The sequence below is a fragment of the Cygnus atratus genome, chromosome 22, assembly GCF_013377495.2.
Source record: "Cygnus atratus isolate AKBS03 ecotype Queensland, Australia chromosome 22, CAtr_DNAZoo_HiC_assembly, whole genome shotgun sequence".
NCBI lineage: Eukaryota > Metazoa > Chordata > Aves > Anseriformes > Anatidae > Cygnus > Cygnus atratus.
Genome location: NC_066383.1, coordinates 7,702,560 through 7,724,258, shown reverse-complemented (window position 1 = coordinate 7,724,258; position 21,699 = coordinate 7,702,560). Strand labels below are relative to the sequence as shown.

The 21,699-nt window shown below is 49.0% G+C and overlaps 2 protein-coding genes across 5 annotated transcripts in view; both read right to left on the bottom strand.

Moving 5' to 3' along the window:
* Window positions 1-378: 378 nt before the first annotated feature.
* On the bottom strand, window positions 379-16,205 carry HYOU1 (hypoxia up-regulated 1). Its single transcript, XM_035555652.2, is given in 25 exon segments — window positions 379-1,485; window positions 2,021-2,101; window positions 2,936-3,188; window positions 3,628-3,712; window positions 4,234-4,367; window positions 4,795-4,854; window positions 4,856-4,918; window positions 5,312-5,399; window positions 6,068-6,267; window positions 6,697-6,891; window positions 7,499-7,581; window positions 8,314-8,374; window positions 8,483-8,621; window positions 8,854-9,041; window positions 9,361-9,493; window positions 9,590-9,672; window positions 10,596-10,730; window positions 11,202-11,385; window positions 12,180-12,295; window positions 12,911-13,092; window positions 13,688-13,764; window positions 13,864-14,018; window positions 14,319-14,397; window positions 15,717-15,810; window positions 16,093-16,205. Coding segments are annotated over 25 exon segments (2,994 nt in total). The 5' UTR covers window positions 16,157-16,205; the 3' UTR covers window positions 379-1,423.
* A 405-nt stretch (window positions 16,206-16,610) lies between these two features.
* Window positions 16,611-21,699, bottom strand: part of PHLDB1 (pleckstrin homology like domain family B member 1) — a 28,509-nt gene continuing 23,420 nt past the window's right edge. For all 4 annotated transcript variants that reach the window (XM_035555816.2, XM_035555819.2, XM_050715046.1 and 1 more), the window contains 6 exons: window positions 20,790-21,081; window positions 20,056-20,146; window positions 19,802-19,948; window positions 19,421-19,640; window positions 19,152-19,237; window positions 16,611-16,848 (listed from right to left, as the gene is read on the bottom strand). In XM_035555816.2, the coding sequence (XP_035411709.1) occupies window positions 16,708-16,848; window positions 19,152-19,237; window positions 19,421-19,640; window positions 19,802-19,948; window positions 20,056-20,146; window positions 20,790-21,081 (977 nt within the window). In that variant the 3' untranslated portion in view covers window positions 16,611-16,707. The remainder of the gene's footprint in view (window positions 16,849-19,151; window positions 19,238-19,420; window positions 19,641-19,801; window positions 19,949-20,055; window positions 20,147-20,789; window positions 21,082-21,699) is intronic.

Below are 21,699 nucleotides of genomic sequence, written 5' to 3'. Positions count from 1 at the left end.
CGCCCCCGCTCCTCGCCCCGCAGCGCCCAGCAGCCCCGGGCCCGCTCGCAGCTCCCGCAGCGCGGCCGCGGGCCTCGGCCCGAGTCGCGGAGGAGGGCTTGGCCTTAGAGGCGCGTTCCTCGCGTACTGCTGGGGCCGGCGCTCGGTGGCGCTGGGTACCGCAGCAAAGCCTAAAAAGCTGGAGGCCTGTATGTCATCTGGCAGCTGAGAGCACCCCATGGATGAGGGGGCCGAGCCTGGGGCGATGCAGTTTTCCGGATTCAGTAAGCCCAGACTGCGAAAGCAGGCATGCCTTAGATAACGATGGACCAGATGTTCTCCACTCAAACATAAAAGAAAGTTCAGTAATGTTTCTCTTTTCCAAAGCAACCACCGCCCTTGTTAGAGACTGTCTGGAAGTGCCATTTTTATTTTTGGTCAAATAGGCCAATGGAGAACAACATCAGATGCACATTCACAAGTGTTTGCGCAAGTCATTCAAAGACTTCACTCGTGTATTTTAGCAGCATGAACAGTCCCAAGGAGTTAGGAGACCACAGCCAAGGACATGAAGTTTCACAATGGAGCCAGTCCAAGTACACAAGATACTGAAAGAGGAGGATAGTTAGCTTAAATTCGCCAGTTTTCTTTTGTTTCTGCCTAGCCCTCTGCCACCTCTCTGGTCAACTACTGTTTGTTGTTCTGACTAAAAGACGCACTAACAAGTTCTTTCAGTCTCCTGTGCATTCAATCTTGCAATTTCTGAACTTTTATTTTACAGTAAACAATAAACTGAATCCTTTAGTTAAATCTTACTTCATGGTTTTCAGACTCTGCTACAGAGCATGGATAGAGATAGTTTTAATAACAGTCTATGGAAGTAGACACATTCTTATCTCGAAGCACAGAGCATCTGCCTCCCCAATCCCTTTTCCAGTTTCTCATATGAATCCAAATGAGAATACACTTCCCAGGAGTTGAAATCACACAATTTCCTTAAGTTAGAACCTCATTTGCTAATGCAACACCATCTCAGCAACATATGCTTCTGGATTAATCCCATCTATCTTCACGAGACGAGGTGTGTCACAGAGCATATGTTCCAAGTTACTTCCTAAGGCTTAAAACCTTCCTTAAACTGTTTCCTCTCTACAGAAAAGTCACTTTGGTGACTTCTGTCCTGAAACTGAGACAATTCTTGGTGAGCACATGGCCACCTTTAAACATGTAAGAACAACAACAAAAAAAAAAACACCCAAATTTGCTAAGTTAGTAGCGGAAAATTCCCCAAAAAGAAAAAAAATTTACACCTCTATTCCATTGTGTTGTCAGACTGTTTGTTGTGTTCCATTTACATCATAACTAACTAGGTCCATTAAAAAAAAAAAAAAAGAAAGTAACGATGAAATAAATAGATGCTGACACTAGTGGGATTTCAGGGGTGTTATAACTCATCGTTTTTCCTGCTTTCTCCTCCAGCTTCTAGTTTCTTCTCTTTTTTGGACCCTGTGTAATGAAATAAACACAGTTACACACTGTAATAGCTTTTACGGCATACAAGGCAGCACTGAAAGTCACTGACATTCATTAAGTATTCCACTGAACTCTTGATCTATTTACATAAGCCAGAGGAATGCTTTGGGAACTGATACTCAGCTTCAAAGAGCTGAAGACCTTACTACCCTCCACCTGTTGAATATCGTTGTCTTCACAATACTACTGTCAGAAAAACATGCACCTGCAGATCAGTTCCTAGAGAGCTTTAACAAAGACCGGCTTACACCTAAGGAACTGGCTATAAACTGTTGTGACAGAGGCATAAATCAGCTGCTGAGGCAGTGGTACATTGTAACTTCACACTGAACAATGAACATTTGAAACTGTGAGAAACCCAAAATTTTCATCTTCCTCTTTGCAGAATTAAGAACTGCTCCATAATCAGGATTTTCAGCATATTGCTACATCCTACATCCTTTTAGGATGAAAAAAGCCTGCACTCCTAGCTATCAAGTTCTAGACCATTGATCAAACATATACCCACCGGAGTCTGATTGAGGCTCATCACCTATTGCTTTCTCAGCCGTAGGAGGTTCCTCAGCTGGACTGATATCCTCAGGTTTATCTATATATAAAGCAGAAAGAGCACAGAAGTTAAGGGAAAATACACAGAAATTGGATGCAGGGAAATTAGGTGACCAGCAGCAAGTGAGGTTTACAAAAAAGTCAGCCATAGTGTCTCAGCAGGATTCCAGTAATTCATTCTGACAGTAGATCCCTCAAGGACACTCAAGAGGAACGTCACAGAACTGCTCCTTATTTCTCCCTGTCTGTCTTCTGGGCTTTATGTCCCTAGATGCCTTGGAGATCTACTTACAGACCAGCCACCTTTGGAATTGTGACTTTAAGAGAAACCAGCAGGCAACTCTGCTGACAAACAGCAGTCTAGATTTAAAAGGAATGGGGTACTCAGAACCTGAGGATCTTTTAAAAAAAAAAAGTTCAGAAAACAACAAGCCTTAGTGTCCCAGGTAGATGTTTTTCTGGGGCCCACCTAAGCTACAAACCTCTCTCATCAACAGCTCAGTGCATTTCTTGATGTAGGACACAACCATGAATATTTTTTCCAGACATCCGGAAGGCAACCGCTGACTTATCTTTCTTACAAGGCAGACAGCCAAAGAGATAGATACTAAATAGGAAGATGTATCCTAGGTAGTATATAAATCTTCCTTCCCAGAAAGCTAGCAGAAACAGAGAGCTGGGGAGGGAAAAAAAAACAAAAAAAACCACACATGACTGTCATACCTAGGTTTTCCCAACAGTCTTTGTGAATTAGGAGGATCATTTGATTCATCAGTTAACTGGCGTCTTCACATATTTAGCTCCCTTTTAAAAATGTGTTACTATATGGCAATTATCTAATACTAAGGCCACACTTCCCCCACCCACTCCTTACCTTCTTGCTTCCCCTCCGTGGGAGGGATAGTGTTCTCACTCTCGGAGGTTGCTGTAGCATTCTTGCCTGAATCAGGTTTTGTGGCATTCTTCTCCTTCTTAAATTTGGGTTTTGCAAACTTGGCCTTGTTCAGAAGATACTGCACTTCCCTGTCCAAGGCTGCTATCTTGAGCTCTATATCTTTGGACAGCAGGACAGGTTTCTCAGCAGGAGACAGCTTTTTCTGTTCAGCCAGTGTCTCATTTTTCCACATCTATGGGAAGGGAGGGGAAAGGTGCTTTTTGGATGTTTCTTAGTTCCGGGAACTACCATGTATCACAATCTCAGTCACAACTCCTGAGTGTTCTAACATTGCTCAGGATAAACACTGCTCATTGTTGCATTTCTACAAGTTTCTTAGTTACACAGACAAAGGACAAAAAGCAACAGAACCCTCAAAACCCAATGGCTGCTTCTGAAAACCATGTAGTCAGATTACTGGGCTATACCACCACTCCTGGAGATAACTGTCCACACATAACACAAAAAGACATTCCCCTAGAGCTTTCTGGGGTCACACAGAAGATTAGAAAACACTGAAACACACAAAATGTTTGCTGGTGGCATGGAAACAAGACATGCATGCTCTATTCCCTGACTTTGGGTGAATGTACAGTAGCTACTTCTTGAAATGGGAAGCACAACCCATTTACCATTGTTTCATTGATTGCTTTTTCCAGCGTACCCAGTTCCACTTCTGTGAATATCTGGTCAGACTCTGGAATCATGCGGGCTCCCCTCAAAGACAAAAAGAAAGTTTATTGTTGTTTAACCAAACGGACTATACATTGGCAACTTGGAGTTCACACCACCAGTAAAAACCAGTAATAAATAAGTCTCTGCACATACCAAACTAGTACATTTTACACTTATCTTTCTAACATCTGCTGCAGGAAACAAGAGTCCTAAATCTATCTCTGGATGTTAGGAACGGAATACATAGTCAGCAAATGCAACTACCACAACAACAGAAGAACAGGGAAGACTCAAAAAGCTGAGACCATAGAACCAAGAGGGAAAAAAAAGTCTGCTTGGAAATAGTGTGTATAGCATTGGACACTTCCTCTTCTTCCAGTTTAAACAGTTTGCACACTTCTGTTAACATGTTTTGCAGAACCAAGTGCTAGGGAAGCTTAGTTTTAGGTATCTTTCCTCACAAGCACTAGTGACTTTCAGAACACATTCAATCTGGACAAGTTCTGCTGGCATCCCTTATGTTATGAGCTGCACAACTCTTATTCCTGACAGCTTGCTCTTACTTGAGGAAGATGTTTGAGTGGTTAAGCAGACTCTCCAGGGCAGCCAGGCGTTCTGGCCATTTTCTCCTTTCCTCGACACGGAAAAAGAGGTTCCTACAAAGCTTCTTCAGCTCTGAAAGCTTGTCTTTCAGCTCCTGCAAAAGCGGGAGAGCAGAAAGCAGACAATTAGCTTGCCCAGTCTCTAACTCTTTCCCTTGTGAACACTGTAAACCCCAGAAGTTAAAACTTGCAGTTTTGTAATTCTCTATCAAATACACCATTTCCATACAGTAAAATAAAATAAAATAAAAGCCACGTGACTAAGCTTTACGCAAAATCAACAGGTTACTGCTAAGGCTGTTGAAGACCATTCACACACATTGAACGGTCAATGGAATATGTTCAACCACACATCCATATGGTTGGAAGAACTAATACATATTACATCTGTGCACTGCGGAAGCAAGAAATTTTCAAGAACTAGATTATAAAGAGTCAAGATGGATCTATACTCTGTCAGCCCATATGATGATTTCTATGTCAGTTATAGCAGACTGGTATCTCGACTCCATGCAGCAATACCTTAGTTGCAGCTGCATAGCCCTCCTCCTCCATCCAATTTGAAGCTTCACTAAGTTTTTTTCGAAATTTCTTCTCTCTCCTCCTCTGTTGAGACAAACTGATACTCTTCTTGGTAAAGCTTGTCCTGAAAAGAACAAAGCAAGCATTCCCTTCAAACAACACTGAGTGTGAAAGGAAAAGCCACCAGGTCACCCACTAGTAACTGGGATGCGCTCTGAAGTCCAGGCATACTGCATGCACTGATTAGGAGATTCTCATTCAACCCTCCCAGATCTGAGCTCCTGCTCCCAGCATTTCTATGTGCATGATGGTAGATGTGCTGAAGTTCATTCTGCATTTAGGAAACCTCTCAATTCCACGTGGGCTTGGGAGGCCTAATGTTAGAGAAGGTGACTGAAGGATTAGAACCCGGCTCTTCCAATCAGCTCAAAGAACCCTGCATCCAGATCAGCCAAACTACATGAGCCACTTCTACCCACGTTACAGGAATTCTCATTTCTTTATATCCCTGTCTTACCTGGGTCTCAAAGATGAAGGACTCCAAGCTGTTGGCTGATTTTTCTCTTTCCTGTTTCTCTAGATCTCTGACTGTCAAGTCTTGGAGTCTAGCATGTGAACAGAGCAGAAATCGAAGGTAGTTAAGTGCCTTTAGATGAGCACCACATCATATACACCAGTTTCTGAGTAATCACCATTCCTTCAATCCTCCATCTCTAGGAGAGGAAGATGACAGGTGGAAAAGATTCAACTAAAGGGAGAGAGACAGCGGAGAATCCTAGTTTTGAAGTCACAAAACTCATACAGCATTGACTATTTAAAGCCAGAAACACACTTTGACTCAAGAAATCCAGCAGCACTATAACAAATTTTACTATTTGCGTAACGTTCCTCTGGCTGCTGCTACCTCCGCTTACACCAAGAGCTCTGTTAGGTTGAGTGTGATCTCTACATTAAGTATTGCAGTCCCAGAATGCAGACATGTGCCATGGCAATTCAGAGTTGCCAACAGTTTCTTTGGAGATATTTTTCCATGGTTCATTTCAAGAAGCTCTCAAAGACAGAAATCTAATCTAAGACCAGATTAGGCATCAAGGACCAAAGAAGGAACGTTTCACTCAAAGAAAATCAGTTTAAGGGAACAGAAAAGGTGTTACTCCTGCACAGGGAATACAAATTGGTAAGAGGTAATTTTTGAAGCTCTCTTCCTTTTGTCCCAAAGCAACTCACTTCCTTCATCTAGAGCTTTAACCAAGCAGAGCTATTGAAAACATACTTTTTCATTGAGCTCTTCAGTTCATCCTCTAACAGGTCAGGCACATCATTTACATCCAGTTCCATGGTGATTTCATGGACAAGCTTTTGCTTCTTGGGTGCTTTGACTTTCTTCTCTTCCTCTGTTTTAGTAGCTGTGCTTGCACCAGAACTTTTGGACGGTTCTTCTTCTTTCATAGTTTCTCTATTTTCTTTGGTATCCTGTAACAGACAAGATAAATTTTCAGACAAGCAGACAGATTTGCATTGTGTTCCAATATAAGCTTGAAAGATGTTTCTAATGCAACTGAATTCGAAGGACCTAGTTACCAAAGACTGCCCAAGCAAGTAAGAAGAAATCTTGGGCATATCTGCAGGACAAAAATGGAAGAATGCATCAACGCATTTCCACGGGAATTCTGTATGCAGACAAGACACTGACAACTTAAGAAGGAATAAAGGACAAAGAGAGGCTTTAGTAGAAAATAGATGTCCATCCTGCAACTGAAGACTGACTAAACTTTTTCCAAGGCAGGCCATTAATAGAGAAAGAATGCCACTGAACACTGCAAAACAATAGGAATTTATTTGCTCCAAATGTACCCTTCAGACACCAAAGTCTCAGTCCCATTCTTTCAACCCGATGCTTACCTGAGACTCTAATTTCTCGCCTTCTTCCTTTTTTTGTGGTTCTTCTTTCAGAGGGGTACTTTCTGCCTGATCTGGAAGTGGTGACCGCTGTTTCTCTTCTCCTTGCTCTTCACCAGCATCTTCTGCACTGCTCTTCTGGCCTTGTTTCACTGCCTGCTCTTCTTTAGCTGTTTCTGCTAGGCTTTCTTCTTCTTCCTGACCACCACAGGCAAGTAAAGGGGAAAACAAAAGAAAGCGTATGAGTAGAAATTCCATGCAAACATTTCACAGAACAGGTAATTCTCTGCAAAAACACAGCATTCACAGAGAAAGCAGACATTAATGAGGGACTGTACGAGGTGGGATAGAGGCAGAATATTAAGAGACACTTCAGTGCAGAACATGAATCCATGGCACAGAACTTTCATCTCACTGGAAGGAAACCAAATCAGTACTGTCAGTGAAACTGCAGTTGTGCCTATATGGCCCAGAAGAAAACAAGTAGCCTCCTAGATGCTTATACTAACAGCACAGACAGAAACGTATCTATATGTCACCAGAACAATTTAGCAACACGACACTTCGACAGAAGCAACTCCTGTAATGTTAGTCCACCACTGCTGGACTTGCCACCAAAAGACCACAGTTTCTTTAAATGCATCAATTTCAGAGGAATACAGGACTTTCTGAAAAGTACATATTTAGAAGTTCTGACACCCTGCTAGACACCTTGAATTCTGCTCACGTGAATTTGCTGCCTCTTTCGCAGCCATAGCAAGACTTCCCTCCACCTAACTGTCAGGGCAGTCACCCTGGGGCTCACCTGAACTGAGTCTGTCAGGTTCTCTCCAGTCTCTGGTGTATGGCCACCACCCCCAAACAGGCTTGAGATTGTGTTTCCAAGTTCTGTCAACAGGAGACAAAAAGTCCAGAACACCGTATTTCCGAAAGAAGAAGTAAGCCCTCTTCAGCGATCAGTTCTTTCCCTCACAACTGTAATGATTACCAAGGAGCTTCCCAACAGGTTTGCTACGTACACTGCAGAACCTCATTCTTCCTGACCTTATTTTGCGCTTCTGCATGCACACAGAAGTTGGGTCTCCACCTCTGCAAATTTGTAACTTCAGCTAAAAAGCTCCAAGCTTCAGCCTGTGACTGCATTAGCCATCTCTCCCCTTCACCTCCAAACATGCAGGTTTCCAACTCCTCTGTATAGGTAGTCTTTGCACTTTCTCTAAAATTCAAGAAGTGCAAAGCACAGATGACAGCATCGTGACCCAGACAACCTGAAGGGAGAATGTTGCAGGGTTGTGGATGCAGGACTTCCCTTCAGGACAGACCTCCTGAAATGATCAGATGTAAATGAACAAGGAGAAAAACACCTATTTTTCAAGTTGCAATGCATGCAATAGTCACCTTAGGAACGTATGACATCTCAGAGCTCCTTGCAGCACCCAGAAGCCACTTGCACAGGGCTTCTGTGTGTTCTGGAGCTATTGATATCAGAGACTATGGTTAACCGTCTAATTTCCACCCCTCAAATACATGGTGCTTGCTGTGCTCAGAGAAACAGTATGCTTATAGTAATCCCAGATACTGCTAATAAAGTCAGTATGAATATTAAAGTTCAGCATTTACTTGTTAGAGTTGACTCCTCCTCTGGTTTGTCTTCCACCAAGGTCTCAAACACAGATTCCACCTTGGAGAGGTGAGCATAGAATTAGTCTTAAGAAGGGACCATCACTAGCATAAACAAGGACAGAACTGGGAAGATACACAGGTTGATGAACACCACAACAGGGCTTACCCGGTCAAGACTTAGTACTCCGCTCTCATCCATATTGAAGTGAGCTTTGATGCCTTTGGACTCGTAATCTGAATGCTTCTTGAAACTGTCTCCAACTCCCTTTAACCTCACAGTAGTGAGATTGAGAGATCCAAAAATCCTGATGATAGACAAAAGCAGAAAGTGATTAAACTTAAGATGCAGAACAGCTAACCATTTCTCACATCCACAGCGTTGGACAACTGCACTAAGCAAGGAACCAGTGTTGTTTGGTTTGCTAAAACAATTTGGAGAACCAATCTGCAAATACGTACTAGTGGCCAGTCAGATACATAGGGTGGGCACACTGCATTGTCATGGGGCTGTCTGCTCTGTTGCTGGACTCAACTCACCGCAAGTCATCCTGGTTCAGGAAAGACAGATCTCCATAGTTGACATAGAACTCAAAGTCATCTGTGTAGCGGTTGAAAGTGATAACTTTACGCTGTGGATAGGGTGCCATGCGCTGGAACAAAATCCTCTTATTATGCTTTAAACTCTTGGATTTATCATCTTCCTCAACTTCACGAGTAAACTCCACCTGCAACACAAATACAAAGTAAGACAAAACAACTACAAGCTGCCTTTACAGCATCCTATGTTAGAGGCTTCCACAGCATTTGACTGCCCTACCTCATGCAAAAGTTGAGGAACAGGTATGTATTTTTCAGAGATTTCTATATGCCTGACTTCTTAGATATATCACTTCTGTATTACTGAATATTTATTCTGTTTTATTAGATTGGCAGAAAAATCTCCATAGCTTCCTTGCTCAAAAAAATCCAATAGGCCACCTGGAACCTCCCAACATAGCCCCATTTACCCACATATTTTACAAAAGAAGGCAAGCCAAGGGTTACCTGGATAGGAAACATAGCTGCGTCTCGAACCACAAAAGGCTTCACCTTAAAGGCTTTGCTCAGAGCAGCTGCCTGGTAGACTGCACCCATAGCTGCAGCCTCATCAGCATTGATATTCTTGCCCAGTTCTTCTCTATGAAGTGAAAAGCAAAAGACATGAGCTTTGCAGCCACTGCCATGAGCAGTAATTTGTCAATAGGAGACATACTAGGGGGCCTCACATACTCACTTGCCCACAGCTTTCAGCAAAACTTCCTGCACTTTGGGGACCCGTGTGGCACCGCCAACTAGAATCACCTGGTCAATTCCATCCTAGGGATTGGAAACAGTCACCTTGTCTTTGAGAAAGCAATTTTGGAAAGCTAAGTTCAGGGCTTCCTTATGGTTCTTCCGCGGACACCACACTCTGATGCGGTGCTTTAAGAACAACCATGCTACATGCTGCACTACATGCTGCAGTCCTAATGCAGGTCAGTGCCTGAGGTCTCAGACAGGCTGATGTGAGCCATGCCAGCAATAGGAACCTAGAATCAGGTCTATCAAACGTGGTTGATATGGCCACTGCTAAAAGTCACCTGAACTTAATTTAGAATTAAACAAACTACAGTTTATGTCAGAGGAGCCAATGACTCAGACACCAAGCTGGACCAGAACAGACGGAAACCCGGCCTCTAAGAGGTGAATCAATGCCTTGCTTTGAATACAGTAGCCAAAAGATGCTCAAGAGTACGCTGGCGTTCTGGAATGTGAACATTTAGCAGCACAATAAGTCTCTCCAAATGACTGCATCACATTTGGTCCAACTGCAGTCAAGAACAGGGCTTCTAAAGGGAGCGCTCAAACAAGAAGCCTCAACAGCAGCAATTCTGTTTCCAAGCAGTTTAAGATAAAACTTCAGAAGAGAGACCAGAACCAGCATCCCAGACAAAACAAGGAAAAACCAGCCTTTAAAACCTACAGCCCAAGAACAAAGATTTTTTTTAACAGAAAACACTCCTCCAACTACCTTATTTCTGGTAGATAGTGCAGAGAGCCACAACAGACGCCTGCTTGATACTGCAAAAAGTAACTTCTCTGCAGCACCAACACCACTGTCTACTACAACAGCAGGCATCTGTACCTCTCAGCAGTGCTGATGCCTTGTAAATAACACAGTCACTGATGCTTTGATCATGACGTGACAGCAGCTCCACAAATGGAAACCTTCAGGCTTCTTAATGGATTCCGGAACATACCAGTTTCATTTCTGCGCTGCTCAGAGCCTGTTGCACAGGTCCTGGGACTCGTTGAAACAAGTCAGAGCACAAATCCTCAAATTCTTGCCTTGAGACTTTGGCCTTGAAGTCAATATCATCCAGTAGCCCCTCAATCTGTTGAGGGGAAAAAAAATAAAATTTTAATATCCATGGAGCATTCTACAAGCAAAATCTTTGCTTGCTTTGCCCAGTGTGCAAAAAGTTCCAGCTTTGTTAATGCACCCATAACTTGACTGCACTTCGTCTGAACCCTACAATTGCTAAGGTGATGAGAAGACAGAATGCAGACATAACAGACAGCTTCTCTCAGACCTTGCGAAAGTTTATTTACCAAGCTTCGCACAAGTAACTTTTACCCAATACGTTAATTTGATCAGTAGTGCTACTAAGTGGGCACAAGTTTAGAAGAACTGCCAGTGCCACCACCTCTGAAATACCGGGAGTGATGCTTTTCAGCATACTGACACTGCAGAGAAACAGTTACGCTTTATTAATATTTAACTATTTATCAGATAATTAATCTAAATAACATCATCCCACCCTCAGTCCTAAGAACTCTGGAAACCCTGCAACAAAAAGTCATACCTGTGCCACATGCTCAGCATTTGCACTCAGGACAGTTTTCAGACGATTGGCCTCCTTTAGTAGTTTGGCCATGGCCCGGGGATTCTTTCGGACATCTTTTGAGGGATGTTGATCATTAAAGAGCTTTGCCAAATAATCCCGGAGACGAAGCTCCATCTCTAAACCCCCAAGAGTACGGTCAAACCTGAAAAAAAAAGAAAAGATATAAAGATATAAAAAGATATAACCAGGATATAATAAATTAAAACAAGCTGAAAGCAAACAAACCTCATGTATTATTTCACAACTATGCCAAGCAGAAAGTGGTCAAAAATAGCTGAAATACTATTAGCTGTGTCTGCAGAAGAATGACAGTTGCTCCAAAAAGAACATCTTACATAAGCCAAGAAAAGAAAGATTCACCACCACAGTAGCCATTGTACAAAAAATTTCATCATATGTATAGTAAAGGCCTTATTGCTAAGCCCATCAAACAGCTGAGAAGCCGAGGGATAACTGTGTCAGGTCCCAGGTATTTTATCAAAAACAGTAGTATAAGTATTTTCAGAGTTAAAATTGCTGAGCTGGACATCTACAGCATCCTCCTCGTTATTTGGCAACATTTAACTGCAGTGCATTTTTGTTCCTCTCCAGAAGGATATTCCACTTTTTCAAACTGACACCCTCTACTTCTGTCAGATCTTATCAAATGGAATTACATTAAAATGGGTTGAGGTTGTATTTAAAAAAGAAAAAAGCCTGAAACAGACTAAGTATACTGATTGCCTCCTGGGCTCCTGCAATTTCTCAGCTACCTTCTGCAGCGATGTAAGAATTATTAACAACTGTAGTCTTCTCACTCTACATTCTTCCCACTTTATGATCCAAATTACCATGCTGAAGTCTCATTCAAACTTTCTATGTTTAGAAGAGACTGTGAAACAAATGATTTCTTTCCTGAGACCTTCAGGTTTTGCGCAACTCATGTTGAATTCTTACCCAATGCCCTGGATCTGCAATTGAGGTTGGGTTCCCGACTCCTTAGTTTTCACTGTCTGATACGTAACGATAGTACAAACGGTGCTTCCTGCTCCCATGTCGTAAAACATGATATTCTGAAAAGAGAAGCTAGGACGGTGAAGCAGAAACACTTGGATATCCCCCATGAATAAGGGAAGAACACATGGCTTTCCAAGTCTGATACAGGCCAAGGCTATGTCTACTCCCTAGACTGGCTTTATACCATATGACAGAGATGCAGGACTCGTACCTCGATCAAACTAAGGAGATGTGCAGGGTCATGCCTGACACAGATAGACAAGAAAAACTTTTTCACCCATTTTGTAAATCAGAAATCAAAGCTTTGCTCTTTAAAAGTTTCTTAAACCTCAGGAAAATCAACTATTTCAGAGTCAGTCTTCCAATACCTTAAAAAAAAAAAAAAGCTAATGTTACTCCCCACCAGCTGATGGGCAAGAAACACACACTTTTTCAAGATGGGAACTTCCAGCCACCTGGCTTTCACTCCAGAAGCTCTGAGGCTTTTAAGGCTCCACCACATTCGCACAGGATTTCATATCTTCATCTTGTTGATGAACACACGAAAACAGAGGACACTGGCTGAACAGCAAGTCCACTTCCTCACTGTTAAGGCCTTTTTGATTTTATCTGCAGCACTTTCTCCCCTGCATGCACGCACTTGCATGAGACTATTTCCCAGCTACACCTACCTGTGCTGTGGCATTGATGTCTTTCCTCCTAAAAACTCCGTAATTCAATGCTACAGCAGTGTTGTCATTGATCAGCTGCAGAACCTTCAAGTCAGCCATGCGAGCGGCATGCAGAACTGCCCTCCTCTCCGCCTGGTTGAAGTAGGCGGGAACAGTGATCACTGCATCCTTGATGGGTTGCTCTGAAAGAGTTGGTGGAAGAAGTTTTTTCATCAGAGTAGCCACGTGCAAAGACAACATAATGGAGCGATGGTAGCAAAACCAGAGAATCCAAGCTAAAGACCCCTACATAACTCAATCCCGAAGCAACATCAGCAGCTAGTATCATTAGAGATTACTCTGTTCCCTGTTTAAATCAAGCAGACTTTTCAGATTCTCATAAAGCCACTAATCCACTCCTTGGCTTTCATGTGTTAAAATAATCTCAAACGCCTTAAATTTTAGCAGATATGATTTTCAATGGAACCTTACTTCATCAATGAACTGCATTCATTCTCCAGAGTAAAAAGTACTTGGACTGGCTCTGATGTTACCAATCAAACACCATACAGCTTCCTAGTAATGCCACAAATGAAACACATCAACCAAATTGACCTGTAATTTTCATTACTTTGTGATTTCATTACCACCACAGAATGGAAACATCCTGTTTCTAAGATGACCCAACATCCCATTTCTAAGAAACCATGGGTTTTCCAGACACCTTCTGTCTCTATTCACATTTTATAATACACAAACATATGCAGGTACTGTAAGAAACATGTAAGTCCTTCCAACCTGCAAATTCTTCAGCCAGACCACGTGAATAGTTCAGGACCATACCAAGCATTTCCTCTGGAGAATACTGTACCACTCTACAAGAAACAGAGAAGAAAGGAAGTTACAACAGAGTCAGCTACATAAGTCCAATAGCAAAAGTCCCACTCACAAGGAACCCAGAAGCAGTCACTTACTGGGATAGCTTGAAGATAACTGTCTGTCTCTTTTCATCCTCCACCAGTTCATGTTCTGGGAACCGGGTCTGGTACAGCGCCACTTGGGGGTTATTGATGTGCTTACCCAACAGATCCTGAAAATATCTGAATGCCACCTTGGGGGTCCTTATAGACTACAGAAAGAAAGAATAAATCACCCAACTGCATTTATTTGTCCTTCCTGCTGTCAAACAAACCTCTCCCAATCTACATGGTGAACAATTCTTGTGACGGGATTTTGGAACACAAGCCTGGTACACAAAAAGCTGGTAGAGAAAGCCAGCAAAACACCAAGGAGATAAGAAAGCAAGTACAGGGCAAGAAATAAAACTTCCTCTTAATTTAGATATTTATCATGAAGAACCTAACTGTGGGAACACACCTTCTCATGTACACGAACTGCAGCTGGCATAAGAAGCAACGTGAACTCTTACCATTCCTAGTGCACTATCACCAAAGAGACGTTCATTTTCCTTCAAAGAAACAGCCACAGGTGTTTTCCTTCGCGATTCCCTATACGAGAAAAAAAAACAGCAATACAGGTGAACGGTCAATACAGAGGTCCTAGCGACAAAGGGTAGCGATTCCTTTCCAGAAAGACTAAAAGATTCTCAGACACCACCTACAGAGAGGAAGACCAGCTCTGTTAATCGAAAGAGCTGCAAATAGCAACATCTCTCTTCAGAGCTTTCATATCTTCCAATGTTCTTCATGACAAACGCAACTAACATGCTTGACTGAAACATGGACAGCTATCTTTCAAATTAACAGCTGAAGTTGTGGAGTTGTATAATTTTTCCCATAGCACTAAACTACTTAACAAGAGATGAATCGTTTCTGCTACAAATCCAAGTATGAAAACACTAAGATGAGGATTTCATTATGATAACTATCAAATGGCTTGAAGTTGTCCACTAAGTTCATGAATACTTCTGCAGGCTACCCACTTCTGAATACTTTGTAACATGTCAGCAGTTGTCTATCATAAGGCTACAACAAAATAACTTGACATGAAGAAGAAAGACTCACAAGCAACATTCTAGAATTCTAGAATGCTACTTCGTAATTAGGCAAAACTTGCATAATTTTTGCTTCCCTCCACCAATGAGGGAATCAAGACAGTTCCTTCATTCTGTCAACGACTGCCACGTTTCAGGGAGCTAGGTAAAAAACACACTTATTACCTGAGTCTAGACTCCCAGAAAGCAAGGATGTTTCTGATCAAAAATCCTCTCCCATCCATGTTTTTTCCATTCAGTGTCTTGAGGACTGGTGGCAGCAACAGCAGCCAAGTGAAAGATGATTTATTTGCTTCATGAGTGACTGTGGGTTCTGAGCAGCAACACAAACCTACTTTTGCGTTCCATTATGGAGAACTGAGAATCTGGCTTCTTAACAGTATATGCAGGAAAATGATACTACACTTTTTCACATCTGTATCACAATGTATTATCAATTAAACAGACCTTGGGTCGCTTACTTACAATGCGCCCAAAGCACAACTCAGCACCCCTAAGACAAGCGTAAAGGCCGATCTGCTGCCCTGGTGCTCAGGTTGGCACTCCACAGCCGCTCAGCCATGCTCGGAAGCGCTAGGACTGAATTCAGGCAATCCTAAATTAGATAGCAGGGATGTTCCCCACATGACACTGAAACAGAACTAACCGAACCCCCCCACCACCCCCGAAAACTTTGACTCCTAATGGTGTTTGCGATGACCTCTCAGGCCCCAGCACGAGACAGCCGCTAGGAACATGTGTGAGCAGAAGCCCGGGCCGCCCCAGCCCCACGCAGTACCGGCACTCGGACGGGCTGCAGGACCAGCTGCTTACTTGTTCAGGACGATCTCCATCGGCACGCCAGGCTTCACGATGGCGATCTTCATCGACTCGCTGCCCACGTCCACCGACATCACGGCCAGCGGCTCTGCGGCACGCGAGGGAAGCAGACGCGGTAAGTGCCCGTGCTCCGGGAGGGGACGGACGCCGCTCCCCGCCGAGCGGCCCCGGGCCCGCCGGGACGCCACGCGGGGCGCTCCCGCGACACGAGTCCCGCCGAGCGCCCCCAGGCCGCCGCGGCGCTGCCGGCTGCTCCCGCCGCCCCGGCCCGGCCCGCGAGCCGCGGGGAGGCCCCAGCCCGGCGCCAGTCCCCGCTGCGTCCGCGGCCCGGCCCAGGCCCCGCCGCGCGCAGCCCCGTGCCCGCACGTACCTGCCCGCGGCAGGAGGCAGGCGAGCAGCAGCCAGCCCAGCGCCCAGCAGGGCGCCCGCGCCATGTCCTCGCCGCCGCCGCGCGCGGCCCCGGAGCGCCCCGCCCGCCCCTCGCGGCCCGGCCCGGCCCGGCCCCGCCCGCCCGCCCGCCGCCGGCCGCCGCCGCTGCGCCCGCGGCCCCGCGCCTCGCGCAACGCCCGGCCCGGACGCGGCGCCAGCTCATTGGCGCGGGTGGCAGCGCCGGGCGCCGCACGCCAATCAGGCGGCCCGCGCGCCCCCATTGGGCCACGTCGGGGAGAGCCGGAAGCGGGCCCGACGGGAGCTCCACCGCCATTGGCCGGGCGCGCCGGGGCGGGGCGCCGGGAGAAGAGAGGGGCGGCCGCGTGCGCGGAGGCGTTTTGCGCACGCGCCCTCACGACGGCAGAGCCACGTGCGGCCCGCCCGGCCCGCGAGCGCCCCCTGGCGGCCGGGAGACGGCCCCGCCCCGCCCCGCCCCGCGTGTGACACGTTTCCAGTAAATAGTTTTTAAAAAGTCAACGTTAAAAAACAAACAACAAAACAAACAAACACAGCTCCAGCGCCTCGCGGGCCCGCAGCCCCCAGCACCCCCCGTCCCTCAGCTCATGAACTGCGTGTAGCCCTCGGCCCCCGTCACGATGACGTCCATCCAGATGCGCATGGCCTCGGCCGACGGGGCCACCACGTAGTACAGGCGGTCGTGGGTCTTCACGCAGAACGTCAGCGCCGGGTTGGGGCTCTGCGGAGGAGAGCACAGTCGGTTGGGAGCCGGCAACGAGGCCGCACCGCGCGGCACCCGCGCCCCGGCCCCGTGGGACGGGAGGCACCGGGAAGGCGGCGTGCTCCTGCTGCCCCTGCTCGGGGCGCGTGGCCAGCCCTCGAGGCGGGTGCGAGGCGCTGGCAGCAGCTGCATTAGGGGCACGAGACACCGGCTGTGCCGGAGTGGGCGTGGGGGGAAAGACCGGCATCATGGCAGGGAGCCTGGGGAGCGAGAGGCAGGCAAAGGGGACAAAGCCCTGGAGAAGCGGTTGAGAGATCAGCTACATGCTGGAAGAGATCAGATGCCCACCATCAGCGGGGAGCTGCTGCCCACCACAGCTGCGGGGCAGGCAGTGGCTCAGTGAGGGGGGCTCTGTGCTGCCCGAGAGGGTGGGGGCAGCCCCAGCTGCCCGCAGGTCTGGGGTCAGGCTTGCTGCACAGGGGGGTCCGTTCACCAGGGGTGTTCCCAAGGGGTCGGTGTTGGGGCCCATCCTCTTTAATATCTTTATTGATGACTTGGATGAGGGAATTGAGGGCAGCCTCAGTAAGCTTGCAGATGGCACCAAGCTTGCAGATGGCACCAAGCTGTGGGGAAGTGTCAATCTGCCAGAGGGTAGGAAGGCCCTGCAGAGGGACCTGGACAGCCTGGGTCAAAGGGCAGAGGCCCATGGGAGGACATTCAACATAGCTCAGTGCTGGGTCCTGCACTTTGGCCACGACAACCCCATGCAGTGCTACAGGCTTGGGGCAGAGTGGCTGGAAAGCTGTGCAGAGGAAAAGGGTCTGGGGGTGCTGGTCGATGCTCGCCTGAACATGAGCTGGCAGCGTGCCTGGGTGGCCAAGAAGGCCAACGGTATCCTGGTTGTGTCAGGAATAGTGCAGCCAGCAGGGCCAGGGAGGTGATTGTCCCCCTGTGCTCTGCTCTGGTGAGGCCGCACCTTGAGTGCTGTGTTTAGCTTTGGGCCCCTCACTACAAGAAGGACAGCGAGGGCCTGGAGCGTGTCCAGAGCAGGGCTATGAAGCTGGTGAAGGGCCTGGGACACAAGTTCTGGTAGGAGCCGCTGGGGTGTTTAGTCTGGAGGAGGCTCAGGGGAGGCCTTACTGCTCTCTCCAACTACCTAAAAGGAAGGTGTGAGGAGTTGGGGCTCAGCCTCTTCTCGCAGATAACCAGTGATAGGACTAGAGGGAATGGCGTCAAGTTGCACCAGGGGAGGTTTAGGTTGAAAATCAGGAGACATTTCTTCTCAGAAAGAGCAGTCAGGCATGGGGACGGGTTGCCCAGGGACGTGGTGGTGTCACTGTCCCTGGGGGTGTTCAAGGAAAGGTTGGATGTGGTGCTGAGGGACATGGTTTAGTGGTGACATTGGTCGTAGGGGGGTGGTTGGACCAGGTGATCTTGGAGGGCTTTTCCAACCCTAATGATTCTGTGATTCTATGATGCTGGTAGCCCGGGCATCCTCACTACAGAGGACACAGTGCAGGCAGGTGAGAGCACAGCAAAGCAACCCCCAGCTCACTTGTAGGGCCACGGCTCCAGCACAGCACCAGGCAGCGCTGAGGCTGACACTGAGAACCAACTGTGCAAGCATCCCCCTTGCAGCTGGGGTAGGCTGAAGGGGCTGGAACACCTCTGAGACCCTGCACAGAGCACAGCATGCAGCCCTTTCATTGCCGAGGGGTCGCTCACAACAAAGGGTGCCCTGGCAGGGCACAGGGCACAGCCTATGGCCAGAGGCTGCCCAGGGGAGGCCCCACTTGTCCCTTGCTGTGCTGGGGAGGAGCAGAGGGTGCTCAGAGCCAGGGACTGGTGCTGGGGTGCGGTGTCAGTGCCAAGGGTTGCTGGTGAGTAGCGTGTTAGTGCTGACACGCAGCACCCAGGACAGGCAGGATACGTACATTCACCAGGCTGAGGATGAAAAGTCCTTTCTGGTTAGGAAGGAGAGAAGGAGAGAGGAATAAAGAGCTGGACAGCAGGATGGGGAGAGCCCAGGCCCCCTGCCTGGGGAACACCCTACCTATCATAACCTGCCAGTTGGCCTGGGCAAAGCACAGCCAGGCCCACGCACCAGCCATGTCACAGACACTGCCTGCCCTGGCAAGGCCAAACCCGGCACAGGGACAGCCCTTGGGCCCTCGGCCTCAAACCAACCACACTGGATGCATCCCTGTTGTGGGACAGCATGAGCTGCCCCTGCTGCTGCCTCCAACCTGCACAGATCAGCACAGTGCAGAGGATGCCCTGGGCGCTGAGGGCACGACGTGACAGCAGTGCCCAGGTCTCACCTTAGCAGCGCTGCGGAGGTGGTCGTAGTAAACCTCTTCGATGGCTTGAAAGTAGATGACGCCCTTCAGCTTTGTCTCGTGTTTATCTGCCCGAGGGAGGGAACTGGTGTCAGCTGTGGTGCTGCAGATGAGGGCACGAGGGGGGGGGGCAACACGTGTGGGGCAGGGGAGCCTGGAGCCATCCAGCCACCGTGCTGGGGCCAAGGGCTGAGCACAGGCTGGCACAGGACTGGCCAGAGAGCTTCCCTCCAGGCAACACAGGCACTCACCCACATAGTAGGAGACTGTGCGCTTCATCCGGTCGAAGACAAACCAGCGTTTCTTCCAAGACTTTATCTTGCCCCCCATCTTAACCAGGTAGCCCTTGCACATCTTCTCCGTCAGGATGACATGGTAGCAGGTGTCCACGCTGTGTCCTGAGGACTCGATGTGCAGCCGCAGGTCAAAATCCTCCTTGCGGATGGGGAGGTACCGTGTCAGGGGTCGAGCCTGGGAAAGCAACGCTGCTTTGCAAACCCTGCTGCACGAGCACCACAGCAAGAGCTGCACACCCACCAGCACCACCAAGCCCAAATTGGCATCTTCCTGCCTGGGGAGAGGGGCTCTAGCACCCCAGGAACAGCTGGGAGCTGCGGCCCCAAGCCCCACACCTGTGAGAAGTGCTTCTCCCGCAGCTTGACCTCCTTCTCCACTAGCTTCTGCCGGCGCGTGGTCTCGTCCTGCAGCCGGCGCTCCAGCTGCTCCCGGCGCCGGCGCTCATCCTCCAGCGCCTGCCGCCGCAGCTCTATCTCCCGTTCCTGCAGGCACAGAGGTGCTCAGTCCCAGCGGCTCAGGGACCTGGCAGCTCAGGGACCCAGTCCGTGCTCTCAGCCCCCAGCCTGCTCCCAAGGATGCATTTGCTCACCCGGGACTCCATGAGCCGCGACTTCTCGGCGTGTGCCTCCTTCAGCATCTTCTCCATCTCCTCGATCTTTCCTGTGTCCATCCCGCTTGCGCTGCAAGACAAGCGCAGCCATCACCCGGGCACAGGCAGCCCGTCCCTGCACAGGACCAAGTGCCACTCGGCCGACACGTGCCGGCAGCACTACCAGCCACCCCAGCGGGCACGGCAGCGCCCAGGACAGGAGTGCTCAAGCCATGGCCTGCTATGCAGTGCGGGTCCTGCTGCCCTGCCTGCACCACGGGCTGGCTCAGCATGACCAGCTGCTGCTGGAGCTGCCGGATGCAGTGGCAAAGCCCCTATGCTTGGACGGGGCGAGGACAGGGCCTGGCACATTCCACCAGACACCCCAAGGACCAACCCCGGAGAGCTGATGCTGGTGGAGGCTGTGGGTGAGCATGGGATGAAGGATGGTGCCTTGGAGGTGTCGCAGCAAACAGCTCATGGCAGGAGGCTCCCATGCAGCACTTGAGCCCCTCCCAGCACAGCCTCAACACCAACCGCCAGCAAACCCCTCCGAGCCCCAGCGTCTCTGTGGGGATGGGGCCTGCACCTCGGGGCAGCAGCAGGCTGGGAAGGGCATCCTGGCTCCCCAGGCAGCTGAAGTGCCTATGGCAAGGGCTCTAGGCTGAGCTGGACACACAGCCTGCACCCCTCTGGCTGCTCAGCCTGGGGCCAGGAGCCAGCCCCAGGATTACCTGGACACGTTATCGGGTGAGCAGGCCGAGTTGTTGCCTGTGGAGATGCTGGTCTCCATGCTGTCCGAGCTCTCCAGGCTGAGGGTGTCATACGCGTGGTCCAGCTCCTCAGCCCGGGGCCCCACGCTGTGGGCATGGTGGTGATGGAGGATGGAGTGATGCATGAGTGGGGGGTAGGAGGTGGGGAAGGGAGGTTGCCCGTGCAGGGCTTCCCACTGTGACTGAGCCTCAGCTGCCGCTTTCTGCTTCAGCTCTGCCAGGCGCCGCTTCTGCTCCTCGATCACCTGCTGACCTGCACCCCGGGAAGAAGGAGAGAGGCAGGTCAGCGGGCAGGAGTGGGCCAGCAGGCTCTGCTGCCTGGGCCCACAGGGGCACAGAAGCCACTACGGCAGAGCACCATGCTCAGAGCCTTGCTGAAGCCCAGTTTGAGGCTGTCCCTGAGAGCAGGGCTGTCCAGCTCTGCTGCAGCACCGTGCCTTGCTGAACACTGCACGCAATGGACACACGCAGACCTGCACCTGGTGAGCACCTGCTGGGGAGCAGGTCAGCGCTCCGCTCGCATTCCTGGGAGAGCCACAGGAGTTGCAGGGGGAATAGGGGTAAATGGAGGCAAGAGCTGGAGCCGTGACTCCAGGGTGGGCACAGCAAGTACCCTGGGCAGCAGCATCCTCTGGGGAGGAGCTGGGCTCAGAACCCAGTGGGAGGTGGCACCCTGGTGCCAGCCCCAGCTCTGCAGGCGAGGGCTAGGCAGGGCTGACCCAGCCGCCTGGTACCCAGCAGCTCCCAGCCTGGCTCCCCCCTCTCCAGACGTGGGGCTGACATGCTGGCACAGCCCTCCCAGAGGGGTAGACACAGCCAGCTGCTCCTCCAGACCACCATCTGGCACAGAGCAGACCACAGGGCCACATCC